This window comes from Prionailurus viverrinus, chromosome B1, assembly GCF_022837055.1.
Source record: "Prionailurus viverrinus isolate Anna chromosome B1, UM_Priviv_1.0, whole genome shotgun sequence".
Classification (NCBI taxonomy): Eukaryota; Metazoa; Chordata; class Mammalia; order Carnivora; family Felidae; genus Prionailurus; species Prionailurus viverrinus.
In genome coordinates this window covers 110,772,781-110,794,480 of record NC_062564.1, presented here as the reverse complement: position 1 = coordinate 110,794,480, position 21,700 = coordinate 110,772,781, and the positions used below count along the sequence as shown (strand labels likewise).

General features: G+C 36.7%; 1 protein-coding gene across 11 annotated transcripts in view; it reads left to right on the top strand.

Annotated features, from left to right (window-relative positions):
* Positions 1–21,700, top strand: part of ANK2 (ankyrin 2) — a 273,390-nt gene that overhangs the window by 27,520 nt on the left and 224,170 nt on the right. For 2 of the 11 annotated variants that reach the window (XM_047855596.1, XM_047855597.1), the window contains exon 1: positions 500–634. The exons of the other annotated variants lie outside the window; for them this stretch is intronic. In XM_047855596.1, coding sequence (XP_047711552.1) covers positions 500–634 — 135 coding nt within the window. Of the gene's footprint in view, positions 1–499; positions 635–21,700 lie in introns of those variants that run through there. 11 annotated transcript variants of the gene reach the window in all.

The following is a 21,700-nucleotide window of genomic DNA, read 5'->3' as shown; positions in this document are numbered from 1 at the left end:
TCATTAGCAGATTTGGTGTTCTGTGTAAGTAGAAAGACGGAGGGGGAAAATCAAAGGATTCAGAGGCATTCACTGAGTAATGCAAAAATTCTCATATGTAGAGACATTTTACACAGCAGGAACTTAAGTCCATGTGTAGAGCAGGCTGCTCACATGGTGAAAAACAAAACAACACCGCCCCCTCCCCTGCTCTCTCTTGGCCTCACCCCCCTCACTCCATTGACATGCATAGCTGGCCTGGTAGGTGTAAAAATAGACTGGCAGAGCCTGAATTGGAAATGGTCACCGAATGCAGCCTGCAGTTGCTGGGGTTTTGAGTTCTCTCTCACACCAGCAAGCCAGCAGATGGGGAGAACTGGTGAGGGGCGTTTAGGGGACTTGAGCGGAGGAGCCAAAGATCGTCTGGATGAATTGTCCGCATTAGTGTCCCCCAGGGAGCCCTGGACAGAGCAGAGAGGGCAAGCACGGGCCCAGGGACGGCAGGAACTGTAGGAGTGAGATGGGTAATGCAGCTCTCTGCCCGTCTTGTCATGCGGATAAGAGCGTAAGAGTACACGGACACATGCAGGAGTTGGACAGAACCCCAGACTACTATGGCTGTAACAGCGAGGACACCCAAGAACTTGGGGTGTGGGTAAGTTCTAAGCCACAAACGAGAAGGAGGGGAGGGTGGTGCCATAAGAATCAACAGTGGACCTCATTGGTCAACCTCTAAGCTTCCTAGAAGGAAGTAGACAGAATAAACCCAATGTGACCAAACTACCCAACTGCCTCGGGTTCAGCGGCATGCTGTTGTTTCCTCTTGGAGCCATGCGGTGTCACATGTCTGTTCCTCCTGAGTTGGCTTTAGCTGTGAATTGATATTTGGAATAAGCAACGATGTTGTCTTTTTAATTTGAAACTCTGTCCCAGGCTGAACATGTATTTCATTATAGAGTGACTTGTAGCCTCATGACACTTACATTCAGGGTGTCAAATTCTTTTGCCTGTTTATATATTCATGTATGGTTCATTTTCCATGAGGTCACAGGGCATTTTTTAAGCATATGCTAACATCGACTCCCAGGTGCAGCTCATAAAAGTGTTTTTCTTCCAATATTTGACTAACCTCAGTGGAAAGGCCTTTAAACACTGTCCTGATTACGATAATAATATTTTGTGCAGAGGCTTAAAAGTTGAGCAAATATCTAAGTGACTTTCAGATTTTAGTAATTCATTGTCATGATATGTTCCTTAAAATGGTCACAAAGGTTTATTGTGAATGGGGGGGGGCTAAAATCTCTTTCTGAAATCTTTTGATTTTCAAATTTGCTGGAGAATAAAGTTGATCTTTGATCTGCCAGGCCCAGGAATTTGACCTTATTGCAAGTTATTTATTTCAGAGCGAAACCATGAGACTAAGATGTGTAGGATTTCTGAGTAAGAGAAACAGAGGGGTTGGACTCATATTTAGTTTGTGTACCTGATATTTCCAGGGGTGAGAATAACAAGTAGGTGAGGGTCTGAGGCACTCTTTGGCCTTTACTCTGATCTGGATGAATTTCATAATTTCCTAGCATTGAGTCTGTCAGACCACAGTGAAACTGAAACAGAAACTGAGAACTTACCAATACAAACAACCTGCAGAGGCAGTGTGTGCAATTAGCAGAAGTGAAAAGAAAGTCTGTCAGCACTGTAGTGAAAAAGAGGACAGTGCTTCTGGAATGGGAATGGAAGTCACCAGGCAAGAGAATTAACTTGAAAGGCGGGGAGTTTGGCAATCCCATGGGGGAGGGGAGAACACCTGCCTGAACAACCACACAGCTGAGGTTTCTCCTTCTGGGGTTAAGGCTTAAATTATCCCCATCCACCAGGAGAGTCACTCCAGATTTCTGATCGGCCACTTCTAGTGCAATTTCTGAACTGAGGTGTCAGAAAAGGTAAACTTTTTTGGTAACTTTTTAGTAACTCTGCATGCTTGCTTTGTTGCAATATGTAAATATATTCCCTGAGAAGTAACCGTCTTGTTTAAAAGGTAATTTCTATGAATATTTTTTATTAACTTAGAATGTAGACCATTCTTACAAATGTTAGTTAATAATTCCTTCAATATTTTTGTTACCTAAGTGTATTCCATTTTTCACCTTTTAAACATCATTAAGAAAAATGTAATGCATTAAAATAAGTTAAAGGTGCTTTAAAAATTAAATATAGGTAAACACGAGCACGTGTCAACATGGTTTTGAGGTCCAAGGGCTGGAATGAGAAATTCACTCAAAACTTCAGAGTTCAGAAGACAATGAAAAATGTTTTAAGAGGAAGACATAATCACCAGCAAGAAAGATCATCCCCTGGTTGAAATCCTTCTATTCCTATTAATATAGATAGGTTCTGAAAAATGGGAGTTGACTTTAAAAATGTATTACAATCTGATTTCTCTGAATTAAATAACATTCTTATAACCTGCTGATTATTGAATAAACTCTTCTGTCAGAGATTTTCTAGATGGGAGCGTATAATGATTGCTGTGACTTAGAAAGTTGTAGCAGAGGTTGAAATCCACCTGTTGTCCACCTTCGGAAGTGATGTTCTGCTCAGAATTTCTCCACTTTGGCTGTGGGACCAAAAACCAAAAAATATTTAATTTCTAATACCAAGGGTGACTTAAACTAAATATGTGGTTGTATCTTGCTGAAGTTTTCTGAACTTAACTGTGTCATCTTTTCTTTCATGTTAAGTGGGTACTACAAGACTGATGTCACTCTCTGAATCATGTAGATAAATGTGTTCCTTAGTCACTTTCCATCATTCATGTTTGTCACAATTAATGATAAACAGTTGTTAAGAACTTTAGAACTGATTGACTTATATTTTTATTTTGTTCTTTTTTGGGGGAGCAAGACAGAAACAGTGGTACTGGGCACTTTTTTCTTGGAAATAAACTTAGAAATGTTTTATATAATTTATTGTATTGTTAGGCCAGAAGTTTCAAATAAATAAATTTTCCAATTTTTTTTTTCATAATCAGAAATCAACTTATGGGGAAAAGTAAAATTTGAGATGCTAAAACAGCTTTTTGTGTAAATTAATACTTCATTTTTTCTGTAAGTTTTATTTAGAATTTTGAATATTCTGGCATTTATTTGTATAGATAGTATAGCAATGAGGAATATATCAGCAATTGTGTTGGAAGTAAGTAACCAAAAATAATTTCTCCTTGAACAATGTTATTGTATGTCCATATTTGCAATTCCACTTATGTATAAGCTTGCAAGTTTTTTATAAAAATGATAAAGGAAATCAGACCAGAATAATTTCCAGATGTGTTACATAGCAAAACACAGAAATTATACCAAAAAAAAAAAGAAAGAAAATGAAACTCAATATTATTTTGGCATTATGACTATTTTTTAAGTTTTAAAACAACTTTTTAAAGGTATAGTAAAAGAGATGAACAGCTATTATGCCAAAAATTTTTTAAATTCTATAACTGGACAAATAATATGTTATTTTCATAGCGCATATACTAATTAAGGCTTACATTCCAGAGCAGAATTAGCAAGCATTTTTTTTTTTTTTGTAAAGAACTAGCGAGTGAACATTGTAGGCGTTGCTGGCCACCTGGTCTCTGTCACGGCCACTTCTTTCTGCTATTGTAGAACAAAAGTGGCCATGGACAGTAGGTAAACAAATCGGGGTCTGGCTGTATTCAAACTTTTACTAAATTTTTCTATTATTATTCCATGGCTAACTTTTCAATTACTAAATATTAATTTAGTTACTCTTTTTCTATTTTGTAAAGATATACATTAAAATATTAATAAGTTACCATTCCATTAACAAAGATGTAAAATATGATAATATTTCATCTTAGAAGATTGCCTTGAGAGTGATGAACTTTCCTGGGTGTGCTGTAAGTTTTCTAATTATTTGAAAAGCAATTTGGAAATACATTTCAGACTCTAATTACAATTTCTGCTTTTTAATTTTCTAGTGCAGTGAGGACTCTAGTAGCAGGCAGGTATTTTCAGGGAGACAAAAGAGTAGGTAGGTAAAACTTCTGGGCAGATTCCCACCTCCAACAGCAGCTAATGGGCTGGACTGGACTCCAGTCCATTTGTTGTGAGTATTCGCAACACTCTTAAGCATTCCTCCTTTCACTCAAATTTTAGGGGCATGAGAGAATTATACTCCTTGAGACCTTATTCCAAATCCACTGAGAAAGTAACTGCCTTCCTAATGAATATATAAAGCTCCCGAGCATATGTTAGGGTTTTCCTCTGAAATGTGGTTACCTCTTACTTTAGACTTTAAAGGACTTGAAGATCTATTATTATCACAGTTAGTTTTTTTTTTTTTCAGCTTTTCAATTTTTGTGAATTTCAATGTAACTGACACTCAATGTTATATTAGTTTCAGGTGTACAATATAGCAATTCGACTCTATGTTATGCTATGCTCCCCACAAGTATACCGACTGTCACCATACATTGACTATATCTCCTGTGCTATACCTTTTGTTTCCATTACTTATTCATTTCACAACTTGAAGCCTGTATCTTTTACTCTCCTTTACCCATTTTGCTCATCTCCTCACCCCCTTCCCATCTGGCAACCAGCAGTGTGTTCTCTGTGTTTAGAGTTCTGATTCTGTTTTTTTGTTTAGTCTTTTGTTCTGTTTTTTTTTTATTTTTTATTTTTTTTAGATTCTACATGTAAGTGAAATCATATGGTATTTGTCTTTCTCAGTCTAACTTCACTTACCATGTTGTCACAAATGGCAAGACCTCATCCTTTTCTATGGTTGGGTAATATTCCATTATGTATGTATATTTCTCACATCTTCTTTATCCATTCATCTCCCAGTGGATGCTTGTGTTGCTTTCATATATTGGATATTTTAAATAATGCTGTGATAAACATAGGAGTACCTATAACTTTTTGAATTAGTGTTTTCATTTTCTTTGGTTAAATATACAGTGGTTATCAGTTAACACTTTGACATTTCCTTACAGAGGAAGCATGTGGAGCAGATAGGAATCCAGAACAAAGTTCAGCTGTTTTAAAATTCTTATTCAGAATAAATCCGCATAATGGTTCTAGTTTTTCCTGTTGATCGCAGAAGGGAAAACTGCATCATCTCTCACATTCCTTTTCATTTTCACTTATGCAGATAACTGGTATACATATTCCAAGTTCACCTACAAAAAAAGAAGCTCTTAGAGATGCCTTCTAGTCTTTGCCCTTGTTTCCAGGATAGCTGTATCTGGGACATGAGTCAGCAAAGCCATGAGGAATCCAAGTAGGCTCCAGAGATATGGCTTATTGACCATGCTTTGGTAAAATGCAATCTAGAACAACATGAACAAAATCATTTCATGTTCTTCTTGGCTTGTATTTTTATTATGGCATCATTTATAGATTTGTATGTTGCTCTAAGTGTACTCTCTATTTTTCTTGCACGGAGATCATGTATTTTTAATTGTAGTTTCTTTGCTGTATCACATTACTTTGCTTTGTCCCAAGAACAAAACCACAAATTTGTTGCGTCATCACAAACATTACTTTGGTTACCTGTCCTAGCTGATTTTTGAGCTATTACATTCTTCACTTTTTTATCAGTTATGCTCAGAGATTTTTATTTTCTTGTTTCATTTATTTGAACAATTTTTCCAATTTCCATGAAGAATTTTATCTTGTTTATATCAACCTTTTGTTATTCTATAAGTTTTCCTAGGATTTTTAGACCATGAACAGTGATTTCTGATATTGTGAAAACATTTTAGTTTTTTCTGCTATGCTGAATCAAAAGATGGTTTGTTCATCGGCCAGTATTTATTGAGCTGGGCCTTCTTCTAAATGTTGGCGACGGAATGATGATAACAGTTTGTGGTGGGGAGACAAACTTTAAACATATGTTGGGGGAGGGGGAGTGTGCTGCCTAGCTGAAGTAAGAACATGCCGGGGGTATTCAAGGGACAGAAAGACAGCATGGCAGAAGCATAGTCGTCAAGGAAGAGGGTAGATGCCAATGGGGTCTGAGAGGCAGGCATAGCCCTACCATGGCAGAGGTTTGGATTACTTTCCTTCTTTTTTTTTTAAAGTTTATGTATTTTGAGAGAAAGGGGGGGGGAGAGAGAGAGAGAGAGAGAGAGAGAGAGAGAGAGAGAGAGAGAGAGAATGTGTATGTGCGCAAACCAGGGAGGGGCAAAGAGAGAGAGAATCCCAAGCAGGCTCCTCACTGTCAGCACAGAGCCCCTACATGGGGCTTGAACTCATGAATCAGTGAGATCATGACCTGAGCCGAAGTCAATAGTCAGATGCTCAACTGACTGAGCCACCCAAGTGTCCCTGGATTTCTTTCTAAATGCAGTGGGTCTTGGTAAAAGAGTTTGGATTTCATTCAAAATACACTGGGAATCCTCTGGGAAATAGTAGGACCTCATTTATGCTCTCCCTCTCTTGCTCTTCCCTTGGTGAAGGAGGGATGGTGAGTGCAGCAAGAGTGAAAAAAAAAGAGGCTAAGTTTGGTGGTCCCAGAGACCCCCGAGGTGAATGATGATGGAGGATCAGATTTAGGATGCTAGCAGGGGAGGCCAGAAGTGATCAGATTATGGATATGTTTTTGTTTTTATTGAGGGATTGTTTTGGCATTGTAAAAGAAATAAGGGACTTTTGGCTTAAACAACTAGGTACAAGACAATTCTATTTATTAAGATGGAATGGTGTGTGTGTATTTGAGAGAGAGGTGATTCTTTATCTAATAACCAAGCATGTCCGGACATCAAGACAGTTAAAAATTTTCTTCAGTTTTGAGTTCTAAGTGCATAGAAATTAGAGACTTTAAGTGATACAGTGAGCATAAATGATGTCCAGTGGTCTGTCTATAACTGCTATAAGGAAACTTCCTATAATTTTGATATTAACTCTAAAATGAGCCAAGAGTATAATGAAATCTATTCTGATAAGGCACTTCAAATAATACGAAATGATACGGAGCATGGTTATATAACTTTTGGATGATTTATTTAAAGGTAAATATTGAAAGAAGATAAGCTCCTCCAGGAGCTTTCAATCTAGTTTGAGAACTAGAACTTATCCACATGCAATCAATTAACCATATAAGGCAATAGGCAATAAAGTGACAATGCGAGTGATAAAATGAGCACCCATAGGAAGCTGAAGAAGGGGAGAGCAGTGCACAGCTGTGTTTGGGGGATGCCTTATGGACAGCGCTGATGTCCAGCCAGTATGGAGCAGAACAACCGTCCAATTGTTTACACTTTGAAATGCTTCCATACATGTTAATTAAACAGTTGCTTTTATGAGCCCACCAAGCTGCACCTTCTACTGAGGCTGCCTGGAACTGATTTCTAGGATTTCCTAGTCCATTCCATCCCCTAAATAAGCAAACAAAGGAACAGTGCCTGGACCAGCAAGGGGCCTCCAGGACCACTTGCCTCTAGTGCTACTGCCGACATCTACTGTGATTGGTTGGTGCCTAAGCTGTACCAGTTGTTAAATATTTTGACTCTCCCTCTGCTGATGGAGAAGTTGGAGCCTGTAGTAAGCCTTGGAAGCAGAGTGCAATCTTGGTTCCTGCTGAGAAGAAAGTATATGCAGTTAAGCATTTATTGAGCAACTGCTAAGTGCCGGCCACTGGGTCTACCGAGATGAATAAGATATGCAACCTTGGTTTAAAGAATGTAATCTAAGATGGACAAAGCAGGAGTCCCAGTGTTGTTACGGTGTCGTGAGAAGGCACAGGGTGTTGTGGAACACCTAAGGATGACAACTCAATCAGAGTATTACAGAAAAATCAAATCTTGAAGCAGTATGGGTAGATCACAGAACCAATGTTGGAGTCAGTAGTAACACTGGAATGATAGAGAAGCAGTAGGTAAGCCCCCATGGCTATGACACAGCTAGTTTCTATCGGACATGTGTGGAACTCAGGAAATTTGGATAGTAAGCGTGGAATCAAATTATCAAGAGTTTCATAAGCCACGCTTTAGAATTTGGACTCTATTCTGGGGAAAGGTCACTGAAATCTGTTTTAGAAGAATCGATTAGATCGTGGTTTGCATATCAGAAGCTCCGTCCTCTTTGCAGGGCCTAACAGAGTACCTGGCACCTACCTGGTGATTACTATGTATTTGAGAAAAATAGGAATAATGACTAGGAAATCACCCAAGTTAGCCAGTCTAGTTGTGGGTGTTTTCCAGCTGCAGGTGACAGCTGAAAACAGACGAAACCAGAAGCTGTGAAAATGGAAAAGTGATAGAGGCACAAAAGACATTTCTAAAAACATTAAATTAGTGCTGTGAAATAGTAATTGTATGAAACATATTTACTATATAAAAAATATATTTTCTTGACTTATTAGGCATTCTTTAGATCAAGCTGTACATAAAATGCAATAGTTTGAAATTCATTGAAAGATTACATTGTGATAAGAGAAATCATTATAAACAGTATTAATATAATATTTCTCTTATATTTTTCATATACTGAGGTTCATCCAAACCAAACATAATTCTTCAATTGAACTGTGTAATAGTTTTTAATAGTCCTTCTTCTGCTATATTTAATAAAATCAGTTCCACTGCGTATATAGTGGCTTTTTCAAGGTCGCATGTATGATGGAACTGAGAATACTCTGTGGAAAGAGCTCTTTTCAACCATATTTTGCTTCCTTCCCACACAGACATCTGTCATACTTCTTATCCACTTTCATTTGCTGTCTTAGATTTAATGCCCTTTTAGTGAGTGAAACTTAAGAAATTTGGGGCATACTAGATCATATTTGACTGTCAGAATTTTCAGTGTTTGACTTTTCAAAGCTTACATTCACATCATATTTGTGTGGGCTTATGTGACTCTAGTAAAACATTCTTGTGCCTTTCTTTAAATTTGCTTATAAGACGTAAAAATACTACAGTGATCATCCAAAGTATAATCATCTCAGTGTTATCTTTGTGCTGACAAATTGTATCTAAAAGCTATGCAAAAGCCAGGTATTTAAACAGTAGAGATTGTGAATTGAAACCATGTTTTTGATTAGTTATAAATATTGCTGCCATATTATTTTAAGTTTTGAGATTTTTTGGTAGTTTATCTACAACAGTTATTAATGACTTACACAGGGGGGCATTGAAGTCTATTTAAAAAAATTTTTTTTAATGTTTATTTATTTTTGAGAGACAGAGACACAGACAGAGTGTGAACGGGAGAGGGCAAAGAGAGGGAGACACAGAATCTGAAGCAGGCTCCAGGCTCCGAGCTGTCAGCACAGAGCCTGACACGGGGCTCGAACCCACAAACTGTGGGATCGTGACCTGAGCCTAAGTCTAACGCTCAACCAACCGAGTCACCCAGGTGCCCCTGAAGTATATTCTTATACAGTATGCCTGATACTCTAACAATTTCTATATTCTGGTTAACAGCTCTATTAAATAAACATATCATGTACTTAACTTTCTAAGATCAATAATTTATCTAATAAAGAATTGTCTGTCACTTTATCAAGGCTAAATATGAGAAATCGGTCAGTCCAGGCAGAAATACTGTGTTAAAACTAGAGCTGAAGTCCATTTAGATGTGCTACTTCAGTATCATATCCTTCTAGGTTGTTGACACGCTGAAGGAAATTGGAAACCATCCACTAAGACCTCTAGTGAAATAGAAGGATGTAAGAAAATTTGTGACTCTTAACTTTTCGGAAATCACTGGTTGTCACAAATAGTTTTCTCTCCCCAAATTTACAAAAGGAAAAAAAGCAATTTTTAGAAGTAAAAGGGATTCAAAAAATTTCTACCAATAAGGTGTATGGTTTACAAAATTGTCCACATATCTATAATACATAATTATTATTTATAAAAAAAATGGCTTATCAGATTCAGCCTATTATCCATTCTTACATCAAACATTTTGACCAAGTAAATGATGGATGATGACATAAGGGATAAGGCGTATTTGAGTCGTGTAATAAATACATAGAATGAAAGGTCTAGTTAATCCTTTATGTCAGCACCTCCCAAAGTGTGTTCTGTGAACCACTCACATCAGAAGAATCATCTGGGGTGTTTTAAAGTGATGTGGATTGCTGAGGCCAACTTCCGACCTCCAGAATTAGAATCTCTGAGATGGGAGCCAAGAATATCTATTTAATAAGATTAAGCATGATCTCTAAGTAACCCTTAAGTGCACTAAAATATGATAACTACTGCTTTCCGTTCTAAGAGGTTGATTTTATTGAAGAGACAGGACTGAATATGTACCATCAGCGCAAAAGGACAAAAGAGTATAAAAACCCTTCACATTTGATTAAGATTCTTCTAATCCAGATTCATTCAATTGATTGCCAAATTTGGTGGCAATTGCAGAAGCCAGGACCACACAGGACACATGGGAATGGAGTCTGCTTTGCTAGCAAACGTTTCACAAACTTGTTCGTATATCTATAATACATAATATTGTTTGGACTCCTGCAGTTCTCATGTACAGCTTTTAGAAGTAAGAATGTGCCTGCATTGCATTCAATGGAATTTTAAACCTCCGCACTTAGAGTACGTTTCAGCTCCACTTTCAAAAGCTAATAATTACTGAACGTGTGTATAGCGTCCTTTTATTCGTTGTTTAATCTTGTAAACTCCCATCAGATATCTAGGCACTGAGGTTCTATAAGATATTGTTGTGCAAATGTGTCAAAATTTTTTTAAAAATCAGAATTTCATTCCACTATTGAGCAGCCAGCATGAACAGCCAGATTGTTCCAAGTGATCTGATTCTCCCTTAGAACTGACGTCTAGTACAATATCCTGGTTGAAATCCACACTGTGCCTAAAAAGTTATGTAGCACATAACAGATGATTAACAAAATTCTTCTGGTCTTGTTAAAATTTCTTAGTATATCAACTAATGTGAAGCGTCAAATATTCATTCCATATATTTTCAACTTTTAAAATTATTTATGTATTTCTATTTTGTTTTAAATTTTTAAAATGTTTATTTATTTTTGAACAAGAGAGACAGAGTGTGAGCAGGCGAGGGGCAGAGAGAGAAGGAGACACAGAATCTGAAGCAGGCTCCGCTCTGAGCTGTAAGCACTGATCCCGATGTAGGGCTCGAACCCGTGAACCGCGAGATCATGACCTAAGCCAAGGTCGGATGCTTAACCAACTGAGCCACCCAGGTGCCCCTATATATGCATTTCTAAAAGAGCTGTGAAATTAAGTATGAAATCAATCTCTTCCAAGAAAGTAAATAATGAATTCCATTGTGTATATGCTCACTCCTCTTTCCCTCTCTCTCTTTCTCTCTTTTATTATATAATATATAAATACAGATTGAAAATCAATCTTTTCTTTGGTGTTGATTTACATATACTCACCGAATAATTTTTTGAAGAACTAAGCAATGATCCAGATGGACATGTTAACTTCCATTCCTGTTTAAACTGCGTGGGTCATACAGTTATAGCTACATGTCAAATGGCCTATCCATGGACATCGTCAGCCAAGTTATTGATACTGGTTTGCTTTCTGACCCATCTCTAACCTCTTGATCTGGTACTGGGACTAGACCTATTCTACTCGGGATCAAAAGTAGACTGAGATGTGGAAAATAATAGCATTTTTAAAAAAGAAAGAAAATAAATAAAAGAAATGTAGACATGTTTGGAGGGATTCCACATTAACTATTAATAATAATAGCTACCATTCATTTAGCTCCTATTCTTCACCAGATTCTGTCATGGTGCTCTACATACCATTGACAGAACATAAATGCCCTTTACTCCTGGCAATAGCTCTGTGAGTCAGGTATTCACATTTCCTTTTGCTGAGTGTGTGCTTCCTCAATACATTCTTTTTAAGGATTTCACATACATTACCTTCTTTAATGCACATAACACTATGTGTTTTATAGACCAGTAATTTGAGGTCAGTAATTTGCTCAAGATCAGACATCTCATGGTCAAGTTTTGGAATCAGGATTGAAAAGGAAGTCTACGCTGACTATGTTATGGTTTTTTAAGGAAAGAAAAATGTTAAAAAGGAGACACTAGAGAAATTTAAAAGTGGGTTGAAAGATTTTCAACAATTGGAAAAAATTGCCCCCTTGGAAAATGCCAAGTAACATTGTAACTTATGCTTAATACCAAAATAAATTTCAGAGAATTAAAAGTTAAATGGAGGGGTACCTGGGTGGCTCAGACAGTTAAGTGTCCTACTCTTGCTTTCTGACAGTGCAGAGCCTTCGGATTCTCTCTCTCCCTGTCTCTCTGCCCCCACCCCCCCTTAAAATAAGTAAATAAAAATCTTTAAAAAAATAGTTAAATGTAACTTTTTAAAACTAGAAGAAAATGAGGAGAAGTATTTCATTGGTTTCAGGGTTGGAAAGCATAAAAGCAATGGAATAAAAACATCCAAAAGTAAGATATTTTATACTTCTTAATTTATAAAATTAAAAACTTCTAGAGGTCAAAATATATGTTCGAAAGAAAATAACAAACTCAGAAAAGTTTGCAACAAATATGACAAAATCTTAACTTGTCAATATGGAGTTTTCAAAAATAAAAAGGACATTTAAAACCCCAAAAGGACCAAAAATGTGAACAGACAAGTCAAAGAAGACAAAAACGTAATAGACGATACATGTATAATTAAGTGCCACATTCTTCAAAAAAGGAAAACATAAATCAAAACCATGATGATACACATATCAACTGAGCAAAGCAAATTTGAGGGTGTTGTGTGGAGATCAGCTCTTCTACAAACAGATACGACTGTATCTTTTGATTCAGCCTCTCTCAAGGGAAGTTTTGCAGTATTACCATATGTACCAAGAATCTACATCTTTTACAGGATCATTCCACTTTTAGGAATTTAAACAATGGACATAATCACAACAAGGACAAAGACAAAAACTTTTCACCATAACCTCCTTGACAATAATGAAAATCAAAGGTACTAGTTGTACAAATGATTAGGAAAAGCTAAAAAGAACTGTGATCTATCAACTATTGTATGAGAATTAGAATGTCTTTGAAACTTTTTAATGATGTGGCAATACTTAGTTGATAATATTTTAAAAGGAGAAGACAGGGTATTATTTCTTAGCTTTGTAAAAACCTGATCTTTACACACGTATACAGCATATAGGTAGAGAAATTCTAGAAGAAAATACATCAAAATATGCACTGTTAAATTTGAGTAATGGAATTGCGGCTGCTGGCTGATTTTTGAAAATTCACTTTCCAAATGTTGTACTGTGAGAACATATATGTTTTTATAATTACCCCCCTACATTGTTTAAGGGAAGGGAGATATAGGAACAAAAAAATTGAGTTAAAGAACATAGGAAGTTGTATGGTTTTAGGCAAATACTCTTATGGGATATATATTTATATATTCTTTTGGTTTTATAACAAATTATTATTTTATTTAATATCCTACTGTTATTTAGCATTTCAGTTCATTTGCAGGAACAGACTTTTTATGGGAACATTTTTACTACTTAATTTTTACTGGGAAAATAAGATTTACTATTAAGCTTTCTTCTAGGTGTAATCAACATTTAAACAGCAGGTGTGATGATTAATTAAGAACAGCTGAGAGAGGTTTCATCCCTCTTGGAAGCAGTCCAGGTTTAAATCCCACTCAGGGAAATATGTCAGTATGAGCTAGTAAAAGTCTGCATGCTGCTTTAAAAACAGAGGAACAAATGTCTTTGAAGCTTACCATGCTGTGGAGCTCGAAAAAACTTGTCCTTTGTATGGTAATCGTGATCACTGAGAGATGTTGCTCTAGATCGCCAAATATGGTTTGCAGTCATATTTTGAAATAGTACAGCTGTGTCTTTAAAAGTCACAACTCTTGCGGGGGCGCCTGAGTGGCTCAGTGGGTTAAAGCTCGGACTCTTGATTTCAGCTCAGGTCACTATCTCACGGTCGTGGAACCCCATGTCCGACTCTATGCTGGGCATCTAGCCTGCTTGGGATTCTCTCTCTCTGCCCCTCCCCTGCTTGTATGTGCACACCTTCTCTCTTTCTCTCTCTCTCTCTCTCTCTCTCTCTCTCTCTCTCTCTCTCTCTCTCTCAAAAAAAAAAAAAAAAAGTCACAACTCTTGGTTTAGCAGTGTTAAAGAAAAATCTCAGTATTCCAGAGGTGTGAGTGCCTTATGGTTAAACTTTGGGCCCTGCCTCTAGCTCAAGAAAGGGAACTGAGCATCAAGAGAGATCAGAACATGATCTTTGGGCCAGGAATAAGGCCGCAGTAACTTTTTCTCCGGAACAGAAAGCAGCAGATACTCCTGGTAAGTCAGTCAACAGTGAACAGTGAAAACTGTAGGGGAGGCTGTTGAGAGATGGTAGTGTTTGGTGGTTATGATTAGGACCTCTGGATTGAGACTGGAGGCCGGTCTTTGCTCTGGCATTTATTACTGAAAGTCCGTGGACAAGTGGCTTCACCTCACTAAGCCTCAATTTCCTGACTTGGGTGCTTTATCAGGATTAAGTGGGAATATAAATGTGTTTGGCATACTGTACAAGGAACCGTTAATATTATAGTGGAAAGTGTAAGAAATACAAAAAGTACAAAAAACTCCCTTTAAGGAGTTTGCAGTCTGGTTGAGCCGCAGAATGTATGCACACAAAAGCAAACTGTATGTTGAAGAGTCCCACGAGTGGGTGGACAATTTAGAGGAAGCAATTCTGGGTGGTATGTAGAATCTTCATGTGGTGTGTGTCAGTCCATATTCTGTAGGATGATATTTATACATTTTAAGAAAGGAATCACTAAAATTACATTAATATAGATAAATCATGTAAAAATGATGAAGAATTGACTTGCTCACTGACAATGCTTTTTGATAACTGTATTAAAACAAAATACAGTGAAAAAAAATGTAGTAAACCCAATAATAACATGTGTAACCAATTCTCTTGCTCGAAATCATAATCAGAGAGAAAGGCTTTAGGTCAGGCTCAATCTTTGTAATAACCACTTTACATAATAAGTGATAAATTGATAGTTACATTTATGAGAAGACATTATCAGAGGAAACTCAGTTACAAAATGCCCTACAATTTTTATATGTGGGAAAAATAAACCAAATAGAAACGGAGCTTCTCCAGCTATAGAGGACTGTATCCTATAGCGGTGCCACAGAATTTAAATGTATGCCCAAGTTCTCGTCATGCTTCACATATGTGTTGGGTTCCCGTTTCAAATGTTGCTAATCAGGAATGGCCCAATGTAAACATCTTTTTTTTAAATTATGTATTTTGAGAGAGAGAGAGAGAGAGAGTGGGGGAGGGGCAGAGAGAGAGTTTGAGAGAGAGAGAGAGGGAGAGAGAGAATCCCAAGTAGGCTCTGTGCTGTCGGTGCAGAGCCTGAAGGGGGGCTCAAATTCACAAAACTGTGAGGTCATGACCTGAGCCAAAACCACGAGTCAGATGATTAACTGACAGAGCCACCCAGGTGCCCCAATGTAAACAACTTTTAAATAAAATTCTCAATACCTCTTATTTTCACAAGGTTTGTCCTTGAATTATGGAGACAAAGGTAGCTTGCCACCTGGTTCTTAGTCAAGGACCAGTAATGAGGTATCTATGGTGTTAATATTTATGAAGAGTTTTGACATTTCAACTAAGTTAATTTTGTTAGATGAACAAGAACTTTTTGGCTGTAGTTAACTACTGCTTTGCAAAACAAGTTCTAATGCTATCTTTTTATATGTCCCAAAGTAACCTAATGCTTGTTTAGAAATTTTTTAGTTTCTAAAGTTTAATTTTTGAGCAATTAAAGCTGGAATAACTTCTTTTTATCTTACCTGTTGTCACCTTTGTATAAGCTTTGTGTACATGCTAATGTTCTTCCCAAGGTTTCATTATCGACATAAGCATCTTTATTGACTAATATATATATTTTTAGGTATTGAACCAGCCTTGGAAATTCTAAGGATTATGGCATGTTTCCTGCCTTCAAGTAAAATTATAGTTTTGTTCTGAAGATGTGCTATATGACTCTGCACACACACACACACACACACACACACACACACACCGGTTTACCTTTATATGTTATACCACAGGTAGATATTTAAATAAGAATGTAGAGGTGGAATTAAATATGCAGGTTTCCTATGACTAAAGTGAGGTATATTTTATATGCATAATAATTCTGAGAGAAAACAGCTTCTCTTCTGTGTATCTTGGTCAGAATAATTGAAACAAGCCAATGATCTTTTTAAAAATTTATTTAGAAAGTTAGTCTTCTGGTAACTACTGGGGATATTGAAAGAAATTGCTGTACATTGTTATGCATTCAGAAATACTGAGTTGTCAGGAATTCTCCTCCTCTTTGGATAATTTATACAATATTAAAAGCTTATATTATTACTTTATATAAAGTTTTTTCCCCAGAGAAGAATGAAATTATAGTTTCTTATTTCTAAAAAACCAGAACACTAATGGTTCCGTGTAGTTAGTGTCATTAAGATACTAGTTCCTTCTATGTTTAATTTCTTTACTAATGTTGTTGTTACTATCTGTTAACTACTCAGTCGGAGAATGTTGAGCTCCAGAGCCCATCTAATCAAGTCCATTGCTAAGGATGGTAGTGTTCTCATGACTTCAACTGAAAGATAATAATGATACAAAGGGAGGCCATCCTTACCCATTACTCTTTATTCATTTATCCCTAGGAAGAGTTAGGCATCATGTGGTTTTATTGTGGATATCTGATAGAATTATAAAAGAAACTTCAAAGAAACTTAATCTTGGGTAATGAGTTTTAGATAAATTAATATAACAAGTATAAATTTTGCTGATCAATATTTGAAACCAAGTTTTAAAATTCAGGAAATCTGCAGAAGTATTTACTTGATTCAGCAAAATTTTCACTAGTTGAATTCCTATTGACCAGTGCTGATTCATGCCCCTATTTGGTCAAGTTTACCTTGTTGAACTTCTTCTTTTGTTTCATTTCCCCAAGTATTTATTGATCTACTCTGTGTTGGGCACTGTGCTGGGCAGTGGAGACACAAAGATGAGTAAGTCATGGATTCCCTCTACTGTAGAGGGCCAATCTAGTTAGGGAAAATAGGTAAACAGGTAAACTATGGGCGCTAGTGAATGATTGAATGCTCAGGGTGTTATGGGATCCCAGAGTACAACTTAAGGGAGAGGGTAGGTTAGGAAGGTTTTTTGTTTGTTTGTTTGTTTTTTAATGTTTATTTATTACTGAGAGAGGGGTGGGGAGGGGCAGAGAGAGAGAGGGAGAGACAGACTCTGAAGCAGGCCCCGGGCTCTCTCAGTACAGAGCCTGACATGGGGCTCAAACTGGGGAACCATCAGATCATGACCTGAGCTGAAGTCAGATGCTTAACCAACTGAGCCACCCGGATGCCCCAGAAAGGTGTCTAAAGAAGCTATCCCAAACTTTTGGGAAATAGACCCACAGAGTCCATTTAATATAAATTCTTATAGGAGGCAGAAAATTAAAAACAGCTAGTAGGGGATTCTTCATTTTTCATTAAACCTGGCTTAGGCCTGATTTTTCTTTTAAAATGGTCTTGGGCATCTGAACTAAAGCTTAGTTCTATAAGATGAATTAAGCCTGTTTTTGTTTTAGTTATGTTTAAATTAGCAGTTCCATTACTTTTCAAAATTCAGTTTAGAGCTGATGCCAATGCTCTTATACCAAAAAATCAAGAATTTGTTTTGAAAGCTGCTTCAGAAGACATGCAGATATTCTTTGAAAGTCAGTAATAAGTAGAGGAGTTTTTATTGACCGATTTCCAACAGAGGGATTTTGTAGTATGAGCTGGAATGTTTAGGGGAAAAAAAAGTGGTGCAAGCTACAAACATTTGATTTGTTAATCTTTTTTCCACTGGCATGTGTTATATACTATAATTAATCAAATCATTGCTTTTTAAAGCCAGTTTTCCATTCTGTGTTTTACATTTCAGTATAAAATTATATAAGCTCTATACATTGCGTGAATTTAGTAGCTCAAACCATTCTTGACATTTGCAGTTCATAGCACAAGGGTAAATTTAGAAAATTATAGTAGGTCACATCCATTGAGGATAAAGCAATATCTTAATTGTATTCCAGGCTTGTGGGGAAATGTCAGCTGCATGATATCAGTATTCTGAGCCCACGAGAAAGCTCCTGTCCAGAATTCTATTTTAGTCTTAGTCTCACTGATATATATGCTGTGTACATACATATATATTGCAATTTCTATTTTATTAGCACTTCCTGGCATTTCATGCAAAATGTTGATGGGTCAATACTATTCACTTGTAGAGGCAATACAAAAGGGCTTCCCTGTTCCTAGGAGTGTTATGGACAGAGAAATGGTTAAGAGTGAAGCAAAATCCAGTATTTCTACAAAAAAAAAAAAAAAAAACAGACCATCACCCAGAGGTTATTTCTATGGGTTATTTCTTTAGTACATACTCTCTCTTGGACTCTGTTTATTTTTTTTTTATTATTTCTTTATTTTTAAATCATTCATTTATTTAGATTTTATATTTAAATAATTTCTATGCCCAGTGTGGAGCTCGAACTCACAACCCACGATCAAGAGTAGCATGTTCTTCTGACTGAGCCAGCCAGGCACCACTCTCCTGGACTATTTAGTCTTGTATTTCTAATACACTACTGTGTAGTGTTAGCACTTTATATTTAATCAGTCTAAAACCAAACTATTGTATTCTCTCCAATTTTAGGGTATTTTGTCCCTAAATTCCTAGATTGATTAGATAGGTCACTCATTACCTGCTGAAGCTAGATGCCTCCAAGCTTTCCTTAATTTCTTCTCTTCCATAAACCCTCTAATTCGATTTCCCCAAGTTTTACAGCTTCTTTTCTCTATATGAGAAATTATGTCTTTTTCACATTGCTGTCTCTGATGAGATTGCTCATCAGGACTATTGCAGTAGTATTCCAAGTTGTTTCCCAAGGTCCATTCTTTTTCCCCTGTAACTCATCCTCCATATGTTACTAGAATGACTGTTTTAAAACAACATTCTGATCCTGGCCTTTTTTTTTTTTTTTGGCCCCCCACGTATAAGGTGACAATCTTCTTATGATGGCATACAAGAACATTCATGGTCTGGGACTGCCAGACTTCTAGAATTTTACTTCTTTCTTGTTTTCAGCATGATCTTTGTAATTCACATACACTGAATTACTTAGAGTTTTCTGCATACTATATTCTTTTATGCCACTATGACCTTGCACTTGCTAGTCCTGTGCCTGCTATGTTTCCCACCTGACTTATCTCCAGGAACTTTATCAAATACTATATTGCTATTTCTATTCTATATCTTAATGTGTTTGTGAGCAAACATATTTGTTTGTAGTATTTTTTTTTAAACAAAACAAGCATTTATCTCTTGGACTACTGCTCGAAATTGATCTCCCCGGATCCACTAATGTCCACTTCTAATTTATGGACCATACTGCAGCTTAAATTGCTCTTTTGAAAGTTTTTGAGGGGATAGATCATATTTCTTCTACATTCAATCGCTTGCATCTAACACAGCACCTGGCACATGGTAGGTGTTTCAACAATATTCATCTGACTCCTGACTAAATAATTTATCATTAAGGACTGACTAAATTATTTTATTTATTATCAGAATAACTTGTTGTTTCACTAATTGTTTATACTTTTTTCAAACCAAAGAGATGGTTTTTCTGGTGCGTACACATTTAGGTAGGTACAACTGTAGACCCTCCAGGAATTTTTTGTTTTGAGAAAGAGCATGAGCGGGGCAGGGGCGAGAGAGGAGAGAGAGGGAGACACAGAATCTGAAGCAGGCTTCAGGCTCTGAGCTGTCGGCACAGAGCCCGACACGGGGCTTGAACTCAAGAACTGCGAGATCACGACCTGAGCCAAAGTCAGACGCTTAACCAACTGAGCCACCTAGGCGCCCCTTCAGTAATTTAATCAACATCATTTAGTGAGTCTGAGAAGTGATTTTCTTCTTCCTTTTTTGTATTTTTTTTAATGTTTATATTTATTTTTGGAAGAGAGAGACAGAGACAGCACGAGCGGGGAAGGGGCAGAGAGAAATGGAGACACAGAATCTGAGGCAGGCTCCAGGCTCTGAGCTGTCAGCACAGAGCCTAATGTGGGGATTGAACTTGAGAATGGTGAAATCATGACCTGAGCTGAAGTTAAGACACTTAACGGACTGAGCCACCCAGGTGCCCCAAAGTGATTTGCTTCTTGAACAGTATACATCTTAAAAATTATTTATTTTTTCCATTTTTTAATGTTTCATATTTTTATTTAAATTCTAGTTGCTAACAAATAGTGTAATATTAGTTTCAGTAGTAGAACTTAGTGATTAATCACTTATATACAAAACTCAGTGCTCATCACAGCAAATGCCCTTCTTAATACCCATCACCTATATAGCCCATTCCCCCCACTTCCCCTCCAGCAATCCTCAAGTTTGTTCTCTTCAGTCGAGTCTCTTTTATGATTTCCCTCCCTCTCTATCTTTTTTTCTTTCCCTATGTATGAATTTTCTTAAATTCCACACAAGTGAAATCATATGGTATTTGTATTTTTCTGACTTATTTTGCTTGGCATATACACACTAGCTCCATCTATGTCATTGTAAATGGAAAGATTTCATTCTTTTTGATGGCTGAGTAATATTCCAGAGATAGTTATATATACATGTACCTATCTGTATCTATATATCTATATCTATATACCTATATCTATATATAGATATATATAGATATAGATATATATCATCTTTATCCATTCATCAGTGGATGGACATTTGGGCTTTTTCTATAATTTTACTATTGTTGATAATATTGCTATAAATATCAGTTTGCACATATTCCTTTGAATTGGTATTTTTGTATTCTTTGAGGTTTTTTTAAACATTTATTTATTTTTGAGAGAGAGACAGAGCATGAACAGAGGAAGGCAGAGAGAGAGGGAGACACAGAATCTGAAGTAGGCTCCAGGCTCCAAGCTGTCAGCACAGAGCGCAATGTGGTGCTCGAACTCATGAACTGAGAGATCATGACCTGAACCAAAGTTGGATACTTAACTGACTGAGCCACCCAGGCGCCCCCTTTGAGGTTTTTTTAAATTTAACTTTTAAAAGTTTGTTAACATTCTCCTCTGTAGCACTGAACCGGCATCATAGGGGCCAGGAAATGGATGTAAAAATGATTTTATGTATTACATTTAGCATTATGCTGACTTATTAGAATTGGAATTTTGCCTTCTAAAGCTCATTGTTTGCACTCAGTGTCCATGTAGATCATTGCAAACATGCAAAAGAGGCTGAAAGCAGTGCATGCCCCTTTGGGACCCACATACTTTAGAGAATGGGGCAAATAAACAACTTCTTAAAAACTATGTGCACATCAGAAGGGTGGGCTCTTGCCATCTTACAGATGACAGTGAACTTAATAGTAGTTTAATGAAAAGGACTAAAGACACACAAATTATTTCTAATAAACAACATAATTATCATGCTGAAATTCATGACATCCAGTAATTAGAAAGATTTTCCACAAAAAAAAAAAAAAAAAAGAAAGAAAGAAACCCTAAGGGTGGCACAACCAGAATTCTTGGGTCTATTATTCCTAGAAAATAAATATATTGTCTTGAGACAAGTAATTATATTAGAAAGTAATGACTTCAAATTCCTGTGTTATTCTGAAGTA